This window comes from Ailuropoda melanoleuca, chromosome 4, assembly GCF_002007445.2.
Source record: "Ailuropoda melanoleuca isolate Jingjing chromosome 4, ASM200744v2, whole genome shotgun sequence".
NCBI classification, from domain to species: domain Eukaryota; kingdom Metazoa; phylum Chordata; class Mammalia; order Carnivora; family Ursidae; genus Ailuropoda; species Ailuropoda melanoleuca.
In genome coordinates, this window is record NC_048221.1 from 9,692,247 (window position 1) to 9,711,666 (window position 19,420).

General features: G+C 60.5%; 1 protein-coding gene across 4 annotated transcripts in view; it reads right to left on the minus strand.

Moving 5' to 3' along the window:
- ADGRL1 (adhesion G protein-coupled receptor L1) overlaps positions 1 to 19,129 on the minus strand; it is a 43,677-nt gene extending 24,548 nt beyond the window's left edge. For 2 of the 4 annotated variants that reach the window (XM_034657895.1, XM_034657893.1), the window contains exons 1-3: positions 19,004 to 19,129; positions 3,701 to 3,865; positions 288 to 501 (exon numbers count right to left, since the gene is read on the minus strand). In XM_034657895.1, the coding sequence (XP_034513786.1) occupies positions 288 to 501; positions 3,701 to 3,770 (284 nt within the window). In that variant the 5' untranslated portion in view covers positions 3,771 to 3,865; positions 19,004 to 19,129. Of the gene's footprint in view, positions 1 to 287; positions 502 to 3,700; positions 3,866 to 19,003 lie in introns of those variants that run through there. The other 2 variants (XM_034657894.1, XM_019801570.2) reach the window with 1 other exon arrangement.
- Between the last annotated feature and the right edge of the window lie 291 nt (positions 19,130 to 19,420).

Consider the following 19,420-nt stretch of genomic DNA (forward strand, 5'->3'; position numbering starts at 1 on the left):
TACACAGCGAGACCTCCACTCCCTCCCCCGCGAATCCTGGAATGAGCTTCCGAGGTGCCTGGTGGGTGCAGGCTGCCGGGGAAGGGGGCTGGGTCTCCCTGGCCGTTTGCACGGGCCTGGCACCCAGTAGGTGCTCAGGAAACAGCACCTAGACACATCGTAGGAAGACGGAGGCGGAACAGGGCCCCCGGGCCAGGGGGCACACGGAGGACAGGCATGTACCCAGGGCCCCCTGGAACTGCCTCCAGCCCTCCTCCTAGGAGCCCAGTTTTGGGGGGGGGGCTCACCTCTGTGACATGATCTTGAAGGCGTCGGGCAGGTAGCACTGCACGTTCTCCATCTGGAAAGGGTCGGCATCGCAGATCTTGTCGTCTGTGCGCCCATAGTTGGCGTTCTCCACCATGATGACGTCGCTGCCTGGGCACCGCAGCTCAATGGGGTAGCCTTCGCACGCCAGCTCCCGGCGCATCAGCCCGAATGGGAGCCCGGCCCGGCTCAGGCCTACAGGGAGGGAAGACCCCGCTGAGGAGATTGCCCCCCCCCAAGCTTGGCTGTATCCAGGACGTGGGCTATACGGACCGCAGTTCTTTCATCTGTAAAATGGGCTTCTCGGTGTGCCCGCGTGTACGGCAAGGTCTTTGCCCTCAGCTCCCGGGAGGTGCCTCTAAGCACTGGGGGTGTCCTGCCTGATGAGCGTCTTTGTCTGCCTGGGGGCCGTGGGCCAGGCCGGATGGGTTGATGGGTTGAATTGTGTCCTCCCCACCTCAAATTCATATGCTGAAGTTCCAATCCCTTGTACCTCAGAGTGGGACCAAATTTGAAACCGAGGTGATCAAGTTAAAATGAGGCCGGTAAGGTAGGCCCTAATCCAATATGACCAGTGTCCTTATAAAAAGGGGAAATTGGGACACAGAGACACACACAAAGGGAAGGCAGTGTGGAGACACAGGGAAAAGATGGCCAGCTGCAAGCCCAGGAGAGGGCCTGAAACAGCAACTTCCCTCACGGCCCACAGAAGGAGCCAACCCTGCTGACACCTTGATCTTGAACTCCCGGCCCCCAGAACTATAAGATAATACTATTCTGCAGTCGAAGCCCCCAGTCTGTGGCCCTCTGTGACAGTGGCCCTAGCAAATGAGCACACGAACAACGTGAGTAGGAGCTTCTGGGTATCAGTTGACCTCCGGAAGGGCTGGGGACCGAGGTCAGTCATGTGGGTGGTCACCCATGTCTCTACGACCGAGTCCCAGTAAAGACTCTGGACCCCGAGGCTCAGGGGGGTGTCCCAGGTTGGCAGTACACCATGCACGTTGTCCACAGCGTTGCCGGGAGAGGCGACGCTGCCCCACGCACCCCTCCTCTCAGCTGATTTTCTCTCTCACCATTCACTGGGATAAACTGTAACCGTGAGTGTAACAGCGTGGGGAATTCTGTGAACGTTTCTGGGGAGTCATCAAATCTGAGGGTGGTCTAAAGGACTTCTGAACTTGCAGCCGGTGCAGAAGCGAGGGTGGTCTCGGGCACTTCCCTAACTGCACGCCACCCCACGCAAGGGGGAGAGACGGCATGGGCGGAAATGCTCTCCTGTTCCGAAAGAAACCACAGCGCCTGGCTTTGCCAGTCCTTGGCTGACAGGCCAGGCACGTCCGTGGGGCCAGAGCTTCTCGGTGTGGCCTGGGGATCGGCGGCACCGGCATCACGTGGCGGCTGGTTAAGAATGCAGCTTCTGGCTCCCCCCCCCACCCCCGGCCTGCTGACTCAGGATCTCCAGGGTGAAATAGGCACCTCGGGCCCATGTGCCCGCCAGCGACTCTGACGCAAACTCAGTTGGGAGAGCCAGTGCTTCAGCCTCCTCGGGCCTCCGTTTCCAGTCTGTAAGATCAGCACCGACAGCCCAGGGCTATGCCTCAAGGATTCCACGCACTACAGAATGTTCCCGAAGGAAGCAGTGAGTATGCTGCCCTGCGTGGCGAGGGTCAGCGTGACAATGAAAGAAAATGCCCAGTGGGGTTGCACGGTCATGATGCGTGTGAGGGCCGACAGCTTCGGCTCAGGAGCCAGACGACCGGGGTTCAAAGCTCTGGCTGGTGGCCTTGTCCGGTAACTGACCATTTCTGTGGCCCCAGTTCCTTCTCCAAGGAGCTGCCGCTCCCACCTCACAGCACCGGGAGGGCTGCGGTAGGTGCGAGTAACCCTAAATACTAACATTTGAACAAAGGCCTAAAGGAGGCAGTGAGGCGACAGGTGCTGAGATTATCGAGGGGCGCCTGGGTGGCTCAGGCAGCTGAGTGTCTGCCTTCAGCTCAGGTCATGATCTTGGGGTCCTGGGATTGAGCCCCACGTTGGGCTCTGCGCAGAGCAGGGAGTCTACTTGGGATTCTCTCCCTCTCCCTCTCCCACTGGTGCTCGCTTGCTCTCGCAAATAAATAAATAAAATCTTTAAAAAAGCCTACTGAGGGAGCCAGTCTCTTCAGGACAGAGCGGGCTCCACGTGGTCCCCACCTGCCGGGTCAGCCACCTTGTTGGACACCGGCCCCAGCCAGGCCTCACAGGATGCTGGCGGGAAGTGGGGACGCGCAGTGGCTCACAGGCTCTGATGTGCGGACTGGAGCGTGTGGGTGAAGAGAAGGAGTGGTGCCCGAGGGCAGCAGAGCCATGCAGACCCCCTTTGGGGGTCTGCTCCCTCCACTCTCAGGTGGGGGGCCCCTGGGGGATGGCAGCTAGGCCCCTGAGGTTTTTTGGGGTGAGTTGAGTCTCACTTGGGGGAAAGTATTACATATGTTCCTCCAGCACCATCTGCTTCCCCAGCTAATTTTAGTCCTTCCTGGGCCTGGGAGGGAGGCCGGGGGTGGAGGGCTGGCTCAGATGGGTCTGGGGGTGGAAGTGGCCCCTCCTGGGCCAGCTGGGGCGGTGGGGCAGGACCTGGATGGGAAGAGAACGTGGGTGCTGGGGGAGCAGAGGGTGCCGGCTGACGAGAGCAGTGCCAAGGCCCTGGGGCCTGGCTGAACGATGTCCCCTCCACCTTTGTGGCTTTTGGAGTACTGGGCTACAGGAACGGACAGGGGAGCAGAGTCCACCAACAGGACTCTCCAGGCAGAGCTTGGGGGTGCCTGCTGGGGGCATGCCCAGGGCTAGGGGCAAAGCCAGCAGGCCCCTTTTTCCTGCCTCTCCTCTTGCCGGGCCCTTGCCCCCGCCTGGGCCCGCCACGGGGACCATAATTGAGTAATTGGTGGAGGTGGGCGGGCGGGCCCGGGGCACTAATTGCTGCGCGTGCGGGATCCCGGGGCCGGCATAGGGCCGAGCCGGGTAATGAGTTGTTTTTAAATAAACGTCAGCGGGCATGCTTTAATTAAGCCTTCTTCCCAGCGAGAGCCACAGAGATGTAATCACAGAGAGAGACACACACACAAGACAGGGGTGCACCGGCTCACCGGGAAGGCCGGTCCTGGTCCCAGGAGGCCACGGCCAGCATCCCAGGCTCCGGGACCCCTGCCAGGCTGGGCCCTGACGCCCCGGGGACCCCTCAGCAGCGCTGGAAGGGTGCGATTACCGAGTCTTCTTCTGGCTTGGCTCAGCCGCCGTCTGGGATGAGCTGGGGACTGCGGTTCTTCACCAAGTGGCTGGGAGGTATTTCAACATTCTCTCTGCCCTCCCAGCCGCCCTTGCGAGGCACCTCTCCCCCTGCCCCGGCAGCACCTACCTTGGGTGGCCGAGGTGACCAGGACGGCGGTGACGCACACACTCCAGAGCGCGGCGGCCAGGCGGGCCATGGCGGCGGCTGGGGGCGTGTTCGGGGCGCTCAGCGTCCTGTGCCGGGGGCCTGGCCCCGCATCAGCAGGTGGCCGCCACGGCCTGGCCCACCAGCCTGAGGAGAACACAGAGAGTGAGGCGGTGGCAAGGCCCCTGGCGGGCCCAGGAGGAGGGGCGTTCGGGCCGGTCCCCTCTCCGCCTGCTGGTGGCCGAGGGCTTCCCCGCCACGGTCCCCAAGAGGGGCAGGTCAAGACCTCCCTCGAGCCCGCTGTACGGGACTGAAGCTGCACCCAAGGGCTTCCACGGCTCACTCCCAGCCCGGCCCGGCCGGCAGACAGGCCCACCCATGTGGGCACGCTGGACCAAAGAGGACCTCCCGGAAGCTCCTCCCGTGGTCTCGCAGCCCCCCCTCAGGTGGCAGGGGCAGGTAACTGGGATGCCCTGGCTGTCAAGGGCCCACCTGCACCCAGGCAAGCCTCAGACCGTCCATCACGGGAGATAAAGGCCTTCTGAAAGCCTCTTCTCCATCCCCAAATCCCAACCCTGCCCACTTGTCTCCCTGACCCAGCTTCCTCACTCAGCCCTGCAGGGGGGCGGGGGGGCAGGGGAGGAGGTACCCAGGCATCCTGGCCTTGACTGGCAGCCTCCCAGTCTTGGGCAGGAGTCCAGGCCCCGCCCCCAACCCTTGCTTCCTGTCTCTCCCGCTCTGGTAGCTAATTAGAATCCAGCTGGCTGGCGCCACAGATCAGGGACCAGGGACAACTGAGTCCCCTCTTTCCCCTCTGGGGGACCCTCGAGGTAAGATGGAGACAGGCAGGCGGGTGTAAGGGAGGGGTGTGCGGTCCCCTAGGGGGCCAGGGGGGCTGGCATTGTGTGCCCTCCCCTGCAATCCTCCCACACATCTGCCTGTCCCTGGGCACTGCAACTCTGCGAGCACAGGGCTCCCGTTCTGACCCACGTCCTCTCCTCTTGGCCACTCCTCCCTTCTCCTTCCAGTCTCCTCCGGATGCTCTCAAAGTTGCAAACCCAGATCTCTACTCCCGGTCCTGTCCTTTATCTGCACCGTGGTTCTCAAGGGTGGCCCTGGCCCAGTGGCACCAGCCTGGCCATGAACTTCTACAAACACACATTCTCTGGGGAGGGCCAGCACCCGTGTTTTTACCAGCCCTCCAGCGTGTGAACACCCACTCACTCTGTCTTCCTCCACCGTTACCCCAGCCTGTCCCACAGTTTCAATGCCATTGACCAATGAATACGTTCCATATCTCCTATTTTCTGTTTGGAATCTCTCAACAGAGCCCTGATTACTGTTTTCCCCCACCAAATGAAACCCCTCCACCAGCCAGTCAGCTCCCCGATCCCATTTCTGCTCAGGCCACTCCTGCCTCCTGCTATTCCTTGACCACACCAACCCCTGCCCCAGGGCCTTTGCACTTGCCAGTTCCTCCACATATACCTTCTGCCCACCAGTTACCCACAAGGTTGCTGCCCCTTGCCTCCTTTTAGCCTTTGTTCAAATGTAACTACTTAGGGGCGCCTGGGTGGCTCAGTTAAGTGTCAGTCAGTTAAGCATCTGCCATAGGCTCAGGTCATGATCCCAGAGTCCTGGGATCAAGCTCCCTGTCCGGCTCCCAGCTCAGCACGGAGTCTGCTTCTCCCTCTCCCTACCCCCCTGCTCATGCACACTCTCTCACACTCACTCTCTCTGTCAAATAAATAAAATCTTTAAAAAAAAAAAAAAAGTAGCTATTTATTTCTCGCATGGAATGGCCCCTGCACAGACACGGATCATTGGACTGCTTTGCTCACAGCTAGCCCCGGCTTCTGGAACAGGCCTGGCACACAGCAATGCATTTGTTGCATCTCAGACCCCAAACCTAGGAATCCACCTCGACTCCTCACCCTTTCCCACCCCTCCCCTTCATAAGCTCCATCAGCAAGTCCTGACAGCTCCGCCTTCAAAGCACCTCGCCAACCCGCCCACTTGTGGCCCCCAGTGCCGCCATCCAGGACCAGGCCGCCATCCTGCTGGATGCTGGTCCCAGCCTCCCTGCTTCCTCCTCTCAGCCTCCCTACCTCCACGCCTGCCGTCCACTCAGTGCTAAGGGATCACTGAATGACGCAGAGCCGAGTGTCAGCCTTCCCCTCAGCTCTCCACTGGGGTCTGCGCTCCGCACCAGGGCCTAGAGGCTGCTGGAGATCCGGCCACCCTGCTCTGTAAGGGCCCCCTCCAGTTCCTAGGATGCTGTAGCTTCCCCCCCACCCACCCTGCCCGCTGCTCTCTCTACCTGGAATGCTCTCCCAGGATCCCCTACACCTGATATGGCTTCTCACCATTCAGGGCTCAACTCCAAGGCCATGCCAGCAGGGGAACCAATGCTGTCCTCCCCAAATACTCCTGCTGCTCCCACTTGCCATCCTGTTGCCCCGTGTTTGACTTACAGCTTTCAACCCCACCTGAAGTTACCTGTAGGGTATTACCAGGTCTGGGGCCAACCTTCCCTACTAGACCATGAGCTCCTTGAGGCTTGGACAGTTTCTCAAGAAATAAAGGTGGGAGCAGCACACTCCCGGGCAGGACACCCCCTCCCAGGCCTCAGACTCCTTTTGCAAAATGAAAAGTGATTTGACAGTGCGGCCCGGCATGCCTGCGCCTCCCCAGCCCCAGCCTCCAGGAAGCCCCCCTCTACTGCTGACCCCGCAACCCTGACCAGACACGGCCTGTGGCACTTTGGGCTCCTTTCCCAGCATTTTACAATGTTACCTTGGGGGCGGGGCAGGGGCTTTCTCTTAGCCCCCCACCCCCCCACTTCAGCTCCCAGCCACGGTCAGGCTCCGGAGAGGCACTGACCCCACACTAACAGACACTCCCCTCTCCGGCTCTCCCTGGGGGCACTCAAACTAGTTAGCCACTGGTTAATGCTGGAAAGGCCACCGATGCCAGGCTCTGGGGGCAGCCAACCCACATGGGTCTGGATCTGACTCCGCCATTCAGAAGTGGCGTGAACTTGAGCCGTCTCCCTGCACCCAACCCCAGCTCCCTCCGTGCCTTGAACCTGCGGGGTTCTGGTAAGGACAGTAGTCTGCACAGGGGACAGGCCAGCCCGGGACCCATCTGAGCGTGCTGTCCACAGCGTGGCGCGGGTCAGGGCACAGGCAGCACGCGTCTGAGTGCGGTGGCTCCCCTCCCCTCTCCAGGCTGCACGGGGACCCAGGACGCTGAGACCCCAGGAGGAGTCCCCAGACCTCCTCCTCCTCCCCCCGCCCCGCCCCGCACTCCTTCCCGGGGGGTCAAACTGGCCTCATGGCTTTAGACACCATCTATACTGTGATGACTGCCACACTGGGGTACCAGGCCTGCTTCTCTCTCACCATCTACACCTCCCTCGGGTCTCCAAGGCACCTTTGTCCTGACCAAACAACCCCCCCATATTAGTCCATGGGTCCAGCACCCCCCAGGTCCTTGGGCTGCAAGAAGTCAAAATCCCTGGCTCCCGTTTCCCTCGCCCTGACATCCTGTTCAGGACTAAGTCCTGGGTCTGGACCTTCAGAACACCCCAGTGTCTGTCTGTCCCCCGCAACCGCCCTCCAGACAGCCCTGACCTCCTCCCAGCAGCCCCCACCCTTCTTGCTCCCGCACTCCGGGCTCCCACCAGCAGCCAGAGAGGCCTTTAAAAAATTGTGGTATAATAGATATATAACATAAAATGTGTCACTTTAACCGTTTTTACGTGTATAATCCACTGGCATTAATTACATTCTCCGTGCTGTGCCGGCCGCTGCCCTGGTCTATTTCCAAAACTTTGTTAGCACCCCAGAGACTCTGTCCTCCGGAGCAGTCCCTCCCGTTCCCCTGCCCCAGCCCCTGGCAATAACCGATCTCCTCTAGGGACCTCATCTACATGGAATCAGGCAGTATTTATCCCTTTGTGACTGGTTTCTCTCACTCGAGGCCCGTCCATACTGCAGCCTGGGGCGGCTCGCCATTCCTCTTCCCGGCTGAGTCATATTCCCCTACAAGGCCAGACCGCACCTTGTTCACCATTCATTGTTCGGGGACACTTGGGCTGTTTCGGGGGGGGGGCGCTTTTAAAGACATCTTGACATGCCATCGCCTATACAAGCCCCTGCCATGGCTCCTCCTCCCCGGTCTGTGAGGCCATGCAGAATCCCACCACGTGGCCCCAGCCTGTGTCCCCATCTCTGGGGCTCTTAGGTCTCAGCTCAGATGTGCCTTCCCCGGAGATGCAGGCGGGCCTCCCCCGCCTGTTTCAGCCTCTGCTGTGGTCAGTGCCTGCCTGTCTAGCCCCCCCACCCCAATCCCTGAACCTCCTCCTGGTAAAATGGGGGTACCGCACAGGCAGCGGCGTGACAAGATGAACTCACACACGTGAGACACTCAGGGCCGTGGCCGGCACGTGGTGACTACAAAGTGTCCCCTGCAGCAGGTCACTACCATCACCACCCATCACGTCACTGCCTTGTGACTTGACTTGTCCACTTGGGGATTTCCTTTGTAGCCCCAGATCCCCAGGAAAATGCACGCTCCCGAGGCCATCTCCTGGCACCTAGATACACAGTAGGTCCTCAGACAAATATTTACTGAACGATGCAAGGTGACAGTGGGGGGGGCAGCTGGAGACAGGTGTTTGGGACCTGCGGGCCAAGCCCGACCCACACAGCCCAGGCACCATTGCCTCAGGGGTGCAGACGGCGTTCCCCTTGGGCTGCCCACTGCTCTCTGAAGGCTCGTCCCCAGAGCAGCTCTCCCCTAGCCCCAGGCACCCCCGGACCTGGCCTCAGCTCCAGGCTGGAGTACGAGGAGCCGAGGAGCCGGGTACTGTGACACCCGCTCCCTCCCCTCTCTTCCAGGCCAGACTGTGTGCCCAGATGGTTCTGCCTGCCACCTGGTGCCCACCTGAGTGGGGAGGCAAGGCCAGATGTGGGTAGGCGGGAGCGGTATCCTGGGAGGCCTAAGCCTGACCATCCCTGAGGCCTTGGGAGGGGGTGTTATGGACTGAACTGCCCCTCCACCAAAAAAAAAGACATATTGGAGCCCTATTCTCCAGCACCTCAGAATGGGACCTTGTTTGGTCTTTAACAAGGTAATCAAGTTAAAATGCGGTCATTAGGGTGAACCTTAGTCCAGCAGGACTGGTGTCTCTAGATCAGGGATGTTTCCACACAGACGCACAGAGAGTGCGCTGCGTGAAGATGGACGCAGAGGTGGGGCGGTGCATTTACAAGCCTAGGATCGCCAGCGAGCCCCCAGAGGCCTGCGAGGGGCATGGGGCTGACTCCCTCAGAGCCTCCAGACGAACCAGCCCTGCCCACACTTTGATCTTGGACTTCTGGCCTCCGGAACTAGGACAATAAGTTTCTGATAAAGCCGTGCAGTCCGGAGTGCTTTGTCGCAGGAGCCCTAGCAAACTCCCACGGGGGTCGGACACACGGCGGGCGGCAAGGCAGAGATGGGGGCAAGGCAGAGATAGGGGCAGGGCTGAGCTGCGAAACCTTGGGGAGCCTTTCACAAACCAGGGAGTGGGAAGCTTGCTGGATCTCCAGTCCCAGAACCTCCTGTGATCCCAGGGACAGCTGCTGACACCTCTGTGCCCCATTCCAAGCATGTATACACACAGCTCATTTAACCCACAGGAACTCAGTACATGGGGGGAGGGGGAGGGGAGCAGGGGGAAAGGCACATACGAGGACTGTGAGGACCCAGGGGCACCTAACCAATAAGAGGACTTTGAATCCAGGCAGGCTGGCCCTGCCTGTTGGGCTGGGGAGCCCCTGGTGGTGGCCGGGAGAGTCCCCTCCTCCAGCCTCCCCTCCCCCCCCACCCCATGTGTGACAGCATCCTCAGAGCTGGGCACACACAGAGGTGCTGCACCCATGGGGCCAGCTCAACCTGCGGCTGTGTCTGTCCCCACCTCAAGCCTCAGCTTGGCTGACCCTAATTTAATGCATGGGAAATTGGGCTTACTGCCCTCACATGGAAGGGGACTAGACCCCAGGCATGTCTAACCCCCAGGTCATGTGGGCAGTCCACCAGCCCCACCCACACCTGCCTCTGTTTGCTCCTGAGCGCCATGTCAGTGTCAAGTCGAGGGGGCGTGTAGCAGGGGTCCTGGGGGTGGGTGACACGGCCCAGGCTCTGTCCTCAGGTGCCCTGAAATGGGGCAGGGGAAGGTGACAGGAGGAGAACCAGCTGCTAGAGGAGAGGGGGCGCCTCTAGTCTGCCCTAGAGTGCAGTTGCCATGGCGACCCTCTGCTTGAGTGGGTGGGAGCCTGAATGCCTGGGGGGGGGCACCCACAGAAGGGGCTCTGGGCCCCTCATGGCCCTGCCCCTTCACAGAAGAGTCTCTTGCTTCTAGCCCCAAAGCCAGCAGCCTGACAGCCCAGCTCCACAAGCCTGCCTCCTCCAGGAAGCCCCCAGACATAGCAGAGTAAGGAAGCAGCAGGCCAGGGCACCTGGGTGGCTCAGTCGATTAAGCATCTGCCTTCAGCTCAGGTCATGATCCTGGGGCTCTGGGATCAAGCCCCTCATTGGAGCAGGGAGCCTGCTTCTCCCCCTTCCTCTGGCTGCCACTCCCCCTGCTTGCGCTTTCTCTCTCGCGGTCAAATAAATAAATAAAATCTTAAAAAAAAAAAAAAAAGGATGCAGCAGGCCCCAGGGGAAGTTACAAGGCCTAGGCTCCTGGGCTGAATCTGCTGTGTGGCCTCAGGCTTAGCTCGTTGTCTCTCTCAGTCCATTTCCCCATTGCCCCTCGGAGACTAACAGATAAACCTTGCAGACGTGGACCAAGTGCCCAGGCAGTGCCCCGCACGCAGCCCTCCTGGGGGGGGGGCACTGTGGGTGGGCTCAGAGAGGGCAGGTCTCCCCCCAAACCTTCCACTCCAGCCCCTTCTTCCCGACCTCCCCCAGAGGGCAGCCCAGTCCTCCCAAGTACTCCTCCTGGACCCCTCTCTTCTTTTCACCCCCACATCCAACCCCAGCAACTCCTGCCGCCCCTCCCGCAGAATCTGCTCACCTCCCACTCCTCCACCCTCTCTGGTCCAGCCCCATCACCTGCTCCCAGGCCAGACCTGCCCCCTCCTCTCACGTCTCTGGTCCTCGCCGCCCACAGCCTGTTCCTTCCATAGCAGCCAGAGGGCGCCAGTGAGCACCTGGGTCAGGGCACCTTCCTCCTCTGCTCAGAACCTTCTATGATTCCCACCTCACTCAGAGCAAAAGCCCAAGTCCTCCCTGGGGCCTACACGGTCCTGCACACTCTGTCCCATCCCTGCCCTCAGCTCCTCCCACTCTCCTCCTTGCTCACTCAGCCCCTGGTTCCTGGAGGAAACCATCAGGCATAGTCCCGTCTCAGGGCCTTTGCACAGGTTGTTCCCTCCTCTCCAGTTACCCGCAGGTTTCTCCCTTGCCTCCTTGAGGTCTTCGCTCCAACATCGCCTGCTCAGGGAGGCCCTGCTGGTCCCAGCACGTCTACATCCTGGCTGTTTTCTCCATGGCACCCATCGCTAGCACGCCAGCCGTGCATTTTATTGAAGTGTTTGTTGTCTTTCTCCCGCTAGATGTCAGTGCCGCAGGGTGGGGTTTGATTTGTCAGTTTTAAAAGGTCACTCTGGCTGCCCAGTGGCACTGGACCACAGAGCGGTGGGGGCCATTTCTCCCAAGGCCTCCTCCCTGGTCTCCCCCATCTATCTGCCACTCCCACCCCATCTGCTCTCCACCCAGCCCAAGTGATCTTTGTAAAATGAAAACCCAATCATGTCCCTCCCAGCCTACCACCTTCCATGGCTCTCTATTGTCTCAGGTGCCCTAGCATGGCATCTCAGGCTCTGGTCTCCAGCCACCTCGTCAATCCCTTCCCTGCTCTAGCTTCCCAAGGTGCCTGCCCCCCCACCCCACATACCTCTCCCTCTCCCTCTCACAGGCACACAGTGCCAGGGCTCCTGTCCCTGCCCCCACTCTTCCTTCAAAAGGTTCTGCCCCCAGACCGCCTGTGTTGGTCTCTCCTACACCCACACTCATGGCACGCTGGGCCTCCCTAATTGGACTTGGGCTCTGCTGTTGAACATCTATCTTTCCCACCAGCTGGGGACTCCCCAGGGAAAGTTCCATCATGGGTCAGTCTGGCTCTCTGTTGCGTGGCCAGTCCTGGGCAAGAACAAGTGCTTATTAATTTGCTTAACAAACAGAGACAAAACAGACCCAGAGAACAGGTCATCCACTCAGCAGACAGTTACCTAGTTCCCACTGGGTCACAAGTACTTTGGAGGCAAATAGGCCTGAAGGGGCGGGTGGGGGGGGTGTATCTGTGGGTACAAATGTAATGGTCAGGGAACACCTCTCCTAGAGGGAGACATTTTAGCAGAAGTGTCAAGGAGATGAGCCATCTAGGTACCTAGGGAAAGAACATCCCAGGCCGAGGGAATAGCACATGCAAAGGCCCTGAGGTAGAATCTGCTGGAATGTGGCTGTGGCCTGGTGAGCAAGGGAGAGTGGGAAGAGGTGAGGGCAAGGGGAGGTTAAAGGACAGAGCTAGCAGGGTCTTGTGAGTCAAGGGTAGGACACAGGCTTTTTCTCCAAGTGAGGTGGGAGCCAAGGAGGGTTCTGTGCAGAGGGGCATGGCCTGACTCAGAAGTTCAGAGACTCCTTCTGCTGCCAAGGGAGATTAGACCGGTGGGAGGTGGGGGCTGCTGAGAGCAATGGGTGAGCCCCACCCTCACCCCTTTTTTCTCCCTGTCCACTCAGCCATCAAAGCCAGAATCCTGCTGTTTAGCCCATGCTTCCTTTCTTCACCCTCCTACCAATCACCCAGCAAACCATGTCAACTCCTGTCTTGAGAACCCCCACACCAACCCGTCTCTAATGTCTCAAGGCCCTTTCCAGAGCCTTCACTTTGACAGCCCACGGTGGCTTCCTCTTTTTGCTGGCTTCCTGGCCCCCCTTCTTCTCTCTGATTCTCTCCCACCCAGGAGCCAGAGAGAACTCATGCTGAATATTCCTATCCTGTCTGGTTGGCCTTGACCCCTCCACAGGCCTTCCCAGCCCCGTGGACACACCTCATGGCACAAATTCAATCCTTCCACCCCCAAGATGAGCCTCCAGCCTCCTTTCCACAGGCCTGGCCATAAAACCTCTTACCTTTTCCCCTTTGAGCCACCACCTTCTTTCTGACCTCAGGGCAGGCCTCTCCTCATATTCTCTCTCTCTTCTCCACTTTATCCCTCTTTCCTCCTCCAGGCTGCAGCTGGGAGGCCCCCTCCCCCAGGAAGCCCTCCCTGACTTACAGACTGGCCGGGTGCCTCCTCTAAGCTCCTTACCACAAGAGGTGGGTACTACGGAGGCCTATGGTCCATTCCACTTCATACTGTTCACTGCCCATCCCACAGCCTTGCACTTTGAGCACGACAGAGCACAGCTGAAAGAAGTCGTAGGAGCCACAGCCCAATGCAGAGAGTAGGAGGTGGTAGGAGTCTCTGGGCCTCCAGATGCTGGCAGTGAAGGGGCAGGGTGGGGGATACAGAGACCAGAGGGAGGCGGAGAAGATGCCCAGCAGGGCAAGAGGGAAGAGTCCCAGGGTCCTACGTTCAAATCCCAGCTCCACCAACTTCAGGCTGTGTGACGAGGCCCCCACGTTCTTCCCCTGAATTCTGTCTCTCCCCAGGGAAATGGGATGAAAGCCTCCCACAGTGGCCACAGGGCTTAGAAATAACATATGGCAACCCCACACACCCTTTTTAGAGCACCTGGGTACCAGGCACTGACCAGGAGCTGGACAGATATCCACGGATGGGCAAGACACAAAGAGCACTAAAGAAGCCAATTCTATGATGTACTAGTTTTGTGAAGGAACAGGGGCTGCCTCTGGTGTATGTGTGTGTGTGTGTGTGTGTGTGTGTGTGTGTGTGTGTACGTACAATTTAAAATAGGGTGATCTAGAAAGACCACACTTCAGCAAAGCCCCTCAAAGGTAAGAGAGAAGCCAGACAGGTGTCCAAGGAAGAGAAAAGAGTTCCTGTCAGAGGGCACAGCCTGTGCAAAGGTCCTGGGGCTGGCTGGTGCATGTGTGAGGACAAGTGAGGAAGCCAGTGTGACCAGTGGAGTGAGCGTGGGGGAGGAGGAAGAGGTGAGGGCAGGGAGGTGACAGGAACAGACTGCACCAGACTTGCCATGTCCTCAAGTGCACAACTGTGCCCCAAATGGGGCTGCTCCTCTGCGGAGGAGGGCGCATCCACACGTGCCCCAACTTCCACCACCAAGGGCAGCTGGGCGGCTTTCTAGGGCAGGGGCTGTCCACCTGGGGCCCAGAGACTGCATCTGCACAGCCAGTGGACTAAGCGTGCTCTGGCCACGTTGGAAAGGTTGTGAAGAGGCAGAGGGAGAACATGCACGCGAGAGGCGAAGCCACCTGCCTGGCTCCGGATTTACTGGCCGTCTCTTCACGGAGAAAGTCTGCCCACCTCGGTCCTGAGCGGTGGTCCTCAATGAGGGACAATTTTGCCCTCTACCCCAGGCTGTCTGGTAACGTCAGGGGACCTTTTTAGATGTCTCACCCGGGGGTGGGAGGGGTGCTGCTGGCATTTAGGGGGCACAGAGCAGGGATGCTGCCCAAAGTCCTATGGTACCTGGGACAGCCCCCACGAAGAACGACCGGCCCCAGTATCCGGATGGCCATGTCTGGGAGACCCTGGCCTAGAGAGCTGGCCCTGGGCCCCGGGTCTGCCTGCCCCACCTCCCTGGTGGCTGGACACGGGCACCCACTTGGCTTCCTGGCTTGCTTATTCCTGACTTCCAGGGTATTTTGAGCCACTGAGGGAAGGGCCCCAGCTATTTGGCTATTTTTAGCTTTGGGGGGCAGGGCTATTTTTAGCCTCAGCATCTATTTATTGAAATTTTTATCTTCCCCCAATTTTGGAGTTGGGGGTGGACTTCTGCTCCACACAGGGCCCACATAGGCTGAAAGAAGCATGAGGGTCTCACCCCCCGGGGGGGGGGCTGGGTCAGTGCCCCAGGAGGAGGGGCTGCTCAGGCCTTGACCCTGGGTTTCCTATCCCCCGCAAGAGCAGAGGGCCCCTCCGTTTCCCACCCCAAGCTCTAAAGCCCACAGTGCCCACACAGCTCTATGGGCAGGTGGCTCTGTACATACACCCTCACCCACGGGGCACCCAGGAGGCCGCCTCAGAGAGGAGGACTCGCCGGTGGCCACGGCAGACAGATGCAAGGCTGGCCTGGTCAGGCCCCCAGTGGGAGCCCTCAATCCCCCCAGAGGGGCAGGGTTAATGGGAGTCCTTGCTATGCACAGCTGGAGGACTCACCTGGGAGTCTCCAGTCCTTTGGCAGACCCCCTCCCATTCACTCAGGTAAGATTTCTTGAACACCTACTGTGGGCCAGGTATGAGTCTAGGCACCTTGGATCCAAAAGCAAACCGAGCAACAAACTCCCTGAGCACTTGGATCCTGGTTGGGGAGACAAATGATAAATACAGGCACAATAAATCAAGAAATTACAGTGTGAGAAAAGCCATCCATGCTAGGAACAGTCAGGAGGTAGGTGGGAGGCTGCAATTTTAAACAGGCCGCATGGGGTAAAGGTTATTGGGGGGGGGGGTGACATTTGAAGCAGGTGAAGGAGCAAAAGCCTTGCAAATGTGTCTGGGTCAGAGTCCCAGGTGGAAGAACAGCCAGTGCAAAGGCCCTGGGGTGGAATTGTGCTTAGCATGTTTGGTGGAGCAGCAAGGAAAGAGGGAGTGAAGGGGATGAGGTGATGGGGAAGATCATGCGGGGTCAAACCCCAAGATGCCCCACCGCCTGAAACTGCCGGACGCGGTGCCTGGATGAAGGGGCCGCCCCCTCCCCAGCTGGGACCCTGGCCACCCCAGAAAGGAGACACAAGCTTTCTCCCAAAGCCCTGTGATACCAGCCTCCTGACTGAAATCTCTGTGGGCTGCCAAACTATGAGTTCCATGAGCACAGGACCAGGGCACGGTCCCCATGGCATCGCCAGCACAGCGCCTGGTAGAGAAGGTGCTTGGCCTGTGCTCACGGACTGCACGAAGGGGCGCACCCAGCACGTACACACCCCTGGGCACACGGCCGCAAGTGCACGTAAGAGGCAAACCCTGCTCCTGTGCAGACCGCAGACACACGCAGGGCCGCCCGCTCTGCCAAACTCACAGCACAGCACATAGGAGACCCCTACCAACACAGGGCTAGCCTGCTGGACACGTGGCCACACACGGGCGTAGCCAGGTCGCCATCCAAATCACACACAGAACACACACAGACATCTGGCGGAGGACTGGATTCGGGGGTGGTGGGGCCCCCTCCCCCATGGCTCTGCTCAGCAGCAGCCTCCTATCCTGGGACCCTGCTTTCCTCTTTCATGGGGGTGGCCAAGACCCAGCCCAAGAGGAAGGCTGGCTTGCTGAGGCACCAGGTCAGGTTCCAGACCCAGGGAACCCCCCTGCCCCCCAAAGAGGGGTCTGGAAGAGGGGAAGTGTCTGGCGTCTGGAAATCGGATCTTTGAGAGGAGCCCACATAGAAACCAGAGCCTTGTCCTTGGCCGCACAGCTGGCTGGAGACGCAGGAGGGAGCAGAGACCTGGAGCTCCAGCGCCCCCCAGCCCCCCCAACTCCAGCCGGCGGGTGGGGACCGCAGGGATCCCCCTCCTCCTCTTCCCCAGCGGGGGTACCCAGGCTAGCTGAGCAGCACAACCTCCTGGGAGCAGCACCCCACCCCCACCAGATGCCCACCATGGGCCCCTCATGCTCTCCCACCAGCCAGGGCAGGGTGGGTGGCAGGGTGGGCACAGGGGGCTTCAAACTCCAGACGCAGTGGTTCTCACAGGTGGAGGCACCGGGCCCAGAGTCCAGACCGCTTGATGCAGACTCCAGAGCAGCCAGGGAGCCTGCCAGCCCCTCCCCCACATGTCTGGAGGGTTCTCCTAGGCCCCCCAGGAGAAAAGGGGCTCCCCAGGGTATGCTGGGAATAGAAACAGGGCTTCATGAGTCTCCCTTCCACCTGCTCCCTACAGGCACCAGGGCCCAGGTACGCTGGTCCCCAGTTCCCCACCCTCCCCAAGCCTGGGTAGCCTCCAAGCCCAAGATCAGGCATTAGCAGGGGTGAGCGTGCCTTAAGCCAGCTCTCCAAGAGTGGGGGCTGGGCTGGGTGCCCTGTGGAGGGATGGCCTAGTGGGGCATTGAAGGGCAGGAGCAACAACCACGGGGCGGACTAAGGCCCTGCGGGAGGTCACTGAGGGAGAGGAGGAAGGCGGCCATACCAGCGGGAGGGCTGGCGCTCACATGCGAGTGTACACGTATGTGGCTCTGTGCATGGGTGCCACTGCCGCCAGCCAGGGATCGAATTAGTTCTCTTTTCCGCTTTCCAGATGATTTTTCATCTCTGTAATTAATGGGCAAGTCAGTTCTGAACGGCATGGCAGGCAAATTGCTAGTTAGGAAAATCACGGATAATTTTCTCGATATGATAATGAAGGTTGTATTCCTTCTCTTATTCTCCCTGTTTTCATCTTACTTTTAAGTAATAAATTTGGCATTAGTGGGTGGGGAGAGGGGAGGAAGGAGAAGTCACCTGCCCCCACAGCTGGGGCCTGACCCAGGCCCACCCTGAGTCCTGAGCCCCAGCCGTGGGGCAGATGGAAAGGATGAGAGATGGGGTCCCTCCATGGGGCATCACAACACCCCAAACGATCAATTCAGGGTGTCAGGCGATCAATTCAGGGTGTCAGGCATAGAAGAGCAAGTTGGAGGGCAGGGAGCCCCCAAGCTGTTAGCTGGGCTGAAGGGGTTGAGTCTAGGGTCAGGTTACAAGCTCTTGCCGGCCTCTGGGGTGCTGGAAAGAAGAGCAGAGAGACCAACGGCCTCTCTCCAAGAAGCAAGCAGCATCGGGGTCAACAGGCCTAGAGCAGACATCACCCCTAGGAGTCCCCCACACCTGTCCCCACACTGTCCAAACCCTTCTCTGCGGTGACTCCTGTAGCAGCTAAGGGAACAGAACAAGCAGAAAAGGGAGAGAGAGAGAGAAACAGAGAGAGGCGGAGAGGCGACCAGCCATCTTGGCAGCCATTTTGAACCCCTCCCCCTGCTCCCCCAGGCACACCACATGTTTGGATGTGGGCAGACAAACCTAGGCTCTGGGTCCCGCAGAAGCCGGGAGGAAAGGGGGCCCTGCCTCAAGACTGGGAGGCCGGAACACCACGCAGCTGCCACGGCTGGGGAGGGTCATGGGGGGCGGTGGTTATGGCCCAGGAACGTACAGTGAGGTGCTGGGCGAGGATGGGGCTGGGTGCTGACCTAGACCGGACGGGTAGGGACAGGGCTGTGCGTGGGGGGCTGTGCAGGCAGGGTGCTGTCTTCAGATGGGTGCCAGGGGTGCACTGGAGCAATGCCTGCAGGGGCATTTTCTGGCCGAGGCTGAAGCAGGCACGGCACTCTCCACCCTCTTCTGGTCCGGACTTCTGTCCCAGGACCCTCAGGTGCGAGGATGACAGCCGAAACCCCATAGCTCTGCCCGATGAACACCTGGGGGAGAGGGAGGGCTCTCCCCCTCAAAGCCCGAATCGGGGTGGATCAAACCCAACAGCTTCCCATGCTTAACCGGGTATCACGGGAGAGAGAGAAGACGCCGCCGGGCTGCACACCTCCTGACGGCGGTGCCCCCCGGGCTGCAGCCGGCCGGACACCCAGACAGACCCCTCCCCATCCACCGCGTCTCTGCCTCCGGGAGAAAAACAATCCCCGGCCCAGCATCCTGCGGTGCCAGCCCCCGACACAGCTCCTCCGGGGGCCGGGGCCCGCGCGCGGCGCGCACACGCACCCTCTCCGCTCACACCCAGACACCTACACAAACAGGGCGCCAAGCACCCGCGCGCACACGCACCGGGGACACGCAGGCACCGCCGCGCCGCTTCCCCACAAAGGCTGGCGCGCGCGCGGGCACACTCGCGGTCCCCTCCCCCCGCCGGCACCCCGCGGCCGCCCATCTGCACCCCCGCGTCCCCGGCGCTCCGTGGGGGCCGCCCCTCTTGACCCCCAAGCCGGTGGGTATGAAGTGCAGGCCGTCCCCGACTCCCCTCCCGCTCAGGTGCGGGGAGTCGCGGCTCCAGCATCCCCTCCCCCTTCGCGGCCCGAACAGGCCTCGGCTCCAGTCCTCCCCCATCCGCCTCTGCCCGCACACCTGGCCCAGGTGCGGCGTCCCCCTCGTCCTGGGCCCGCAGACACTCACCTGTCCAACGCCGCTCTGGGGTCGGCCCTGCGCGTCTCTCCTGCGGCTCCGCGAACCCCGGCCCCCCGCCCGGCACATCTCCCGGAACCGGGGCGGGGGGAAAAAGAGCGAGGGGTGGCGGGGCAAGGNCGGGCCGGGCCCGTGGGCACCGCAGGACGCGCGGACCGAGCCGGCGCCGGGCACCAGCAATGACAAGCCGCCTGCTCGCCCCTCTCCCCGACGCACCCGCTCCGGGAGGGGGGCGGCAGGCGCGCGCAAAACCCGGCCCGGAGTCGCCGCCGGGGATCGGCCGCCGCAACCAGCGCGAGCGCACGGGGGGGGGGGCGACCCGAAAACCCGGACTGGACTTTCCTTCCCTCTGCCTCCTCCAACCTCTCTGGAAAAGCAGAGAGAGAGGGAAGGCGACGTGCAGGGTCG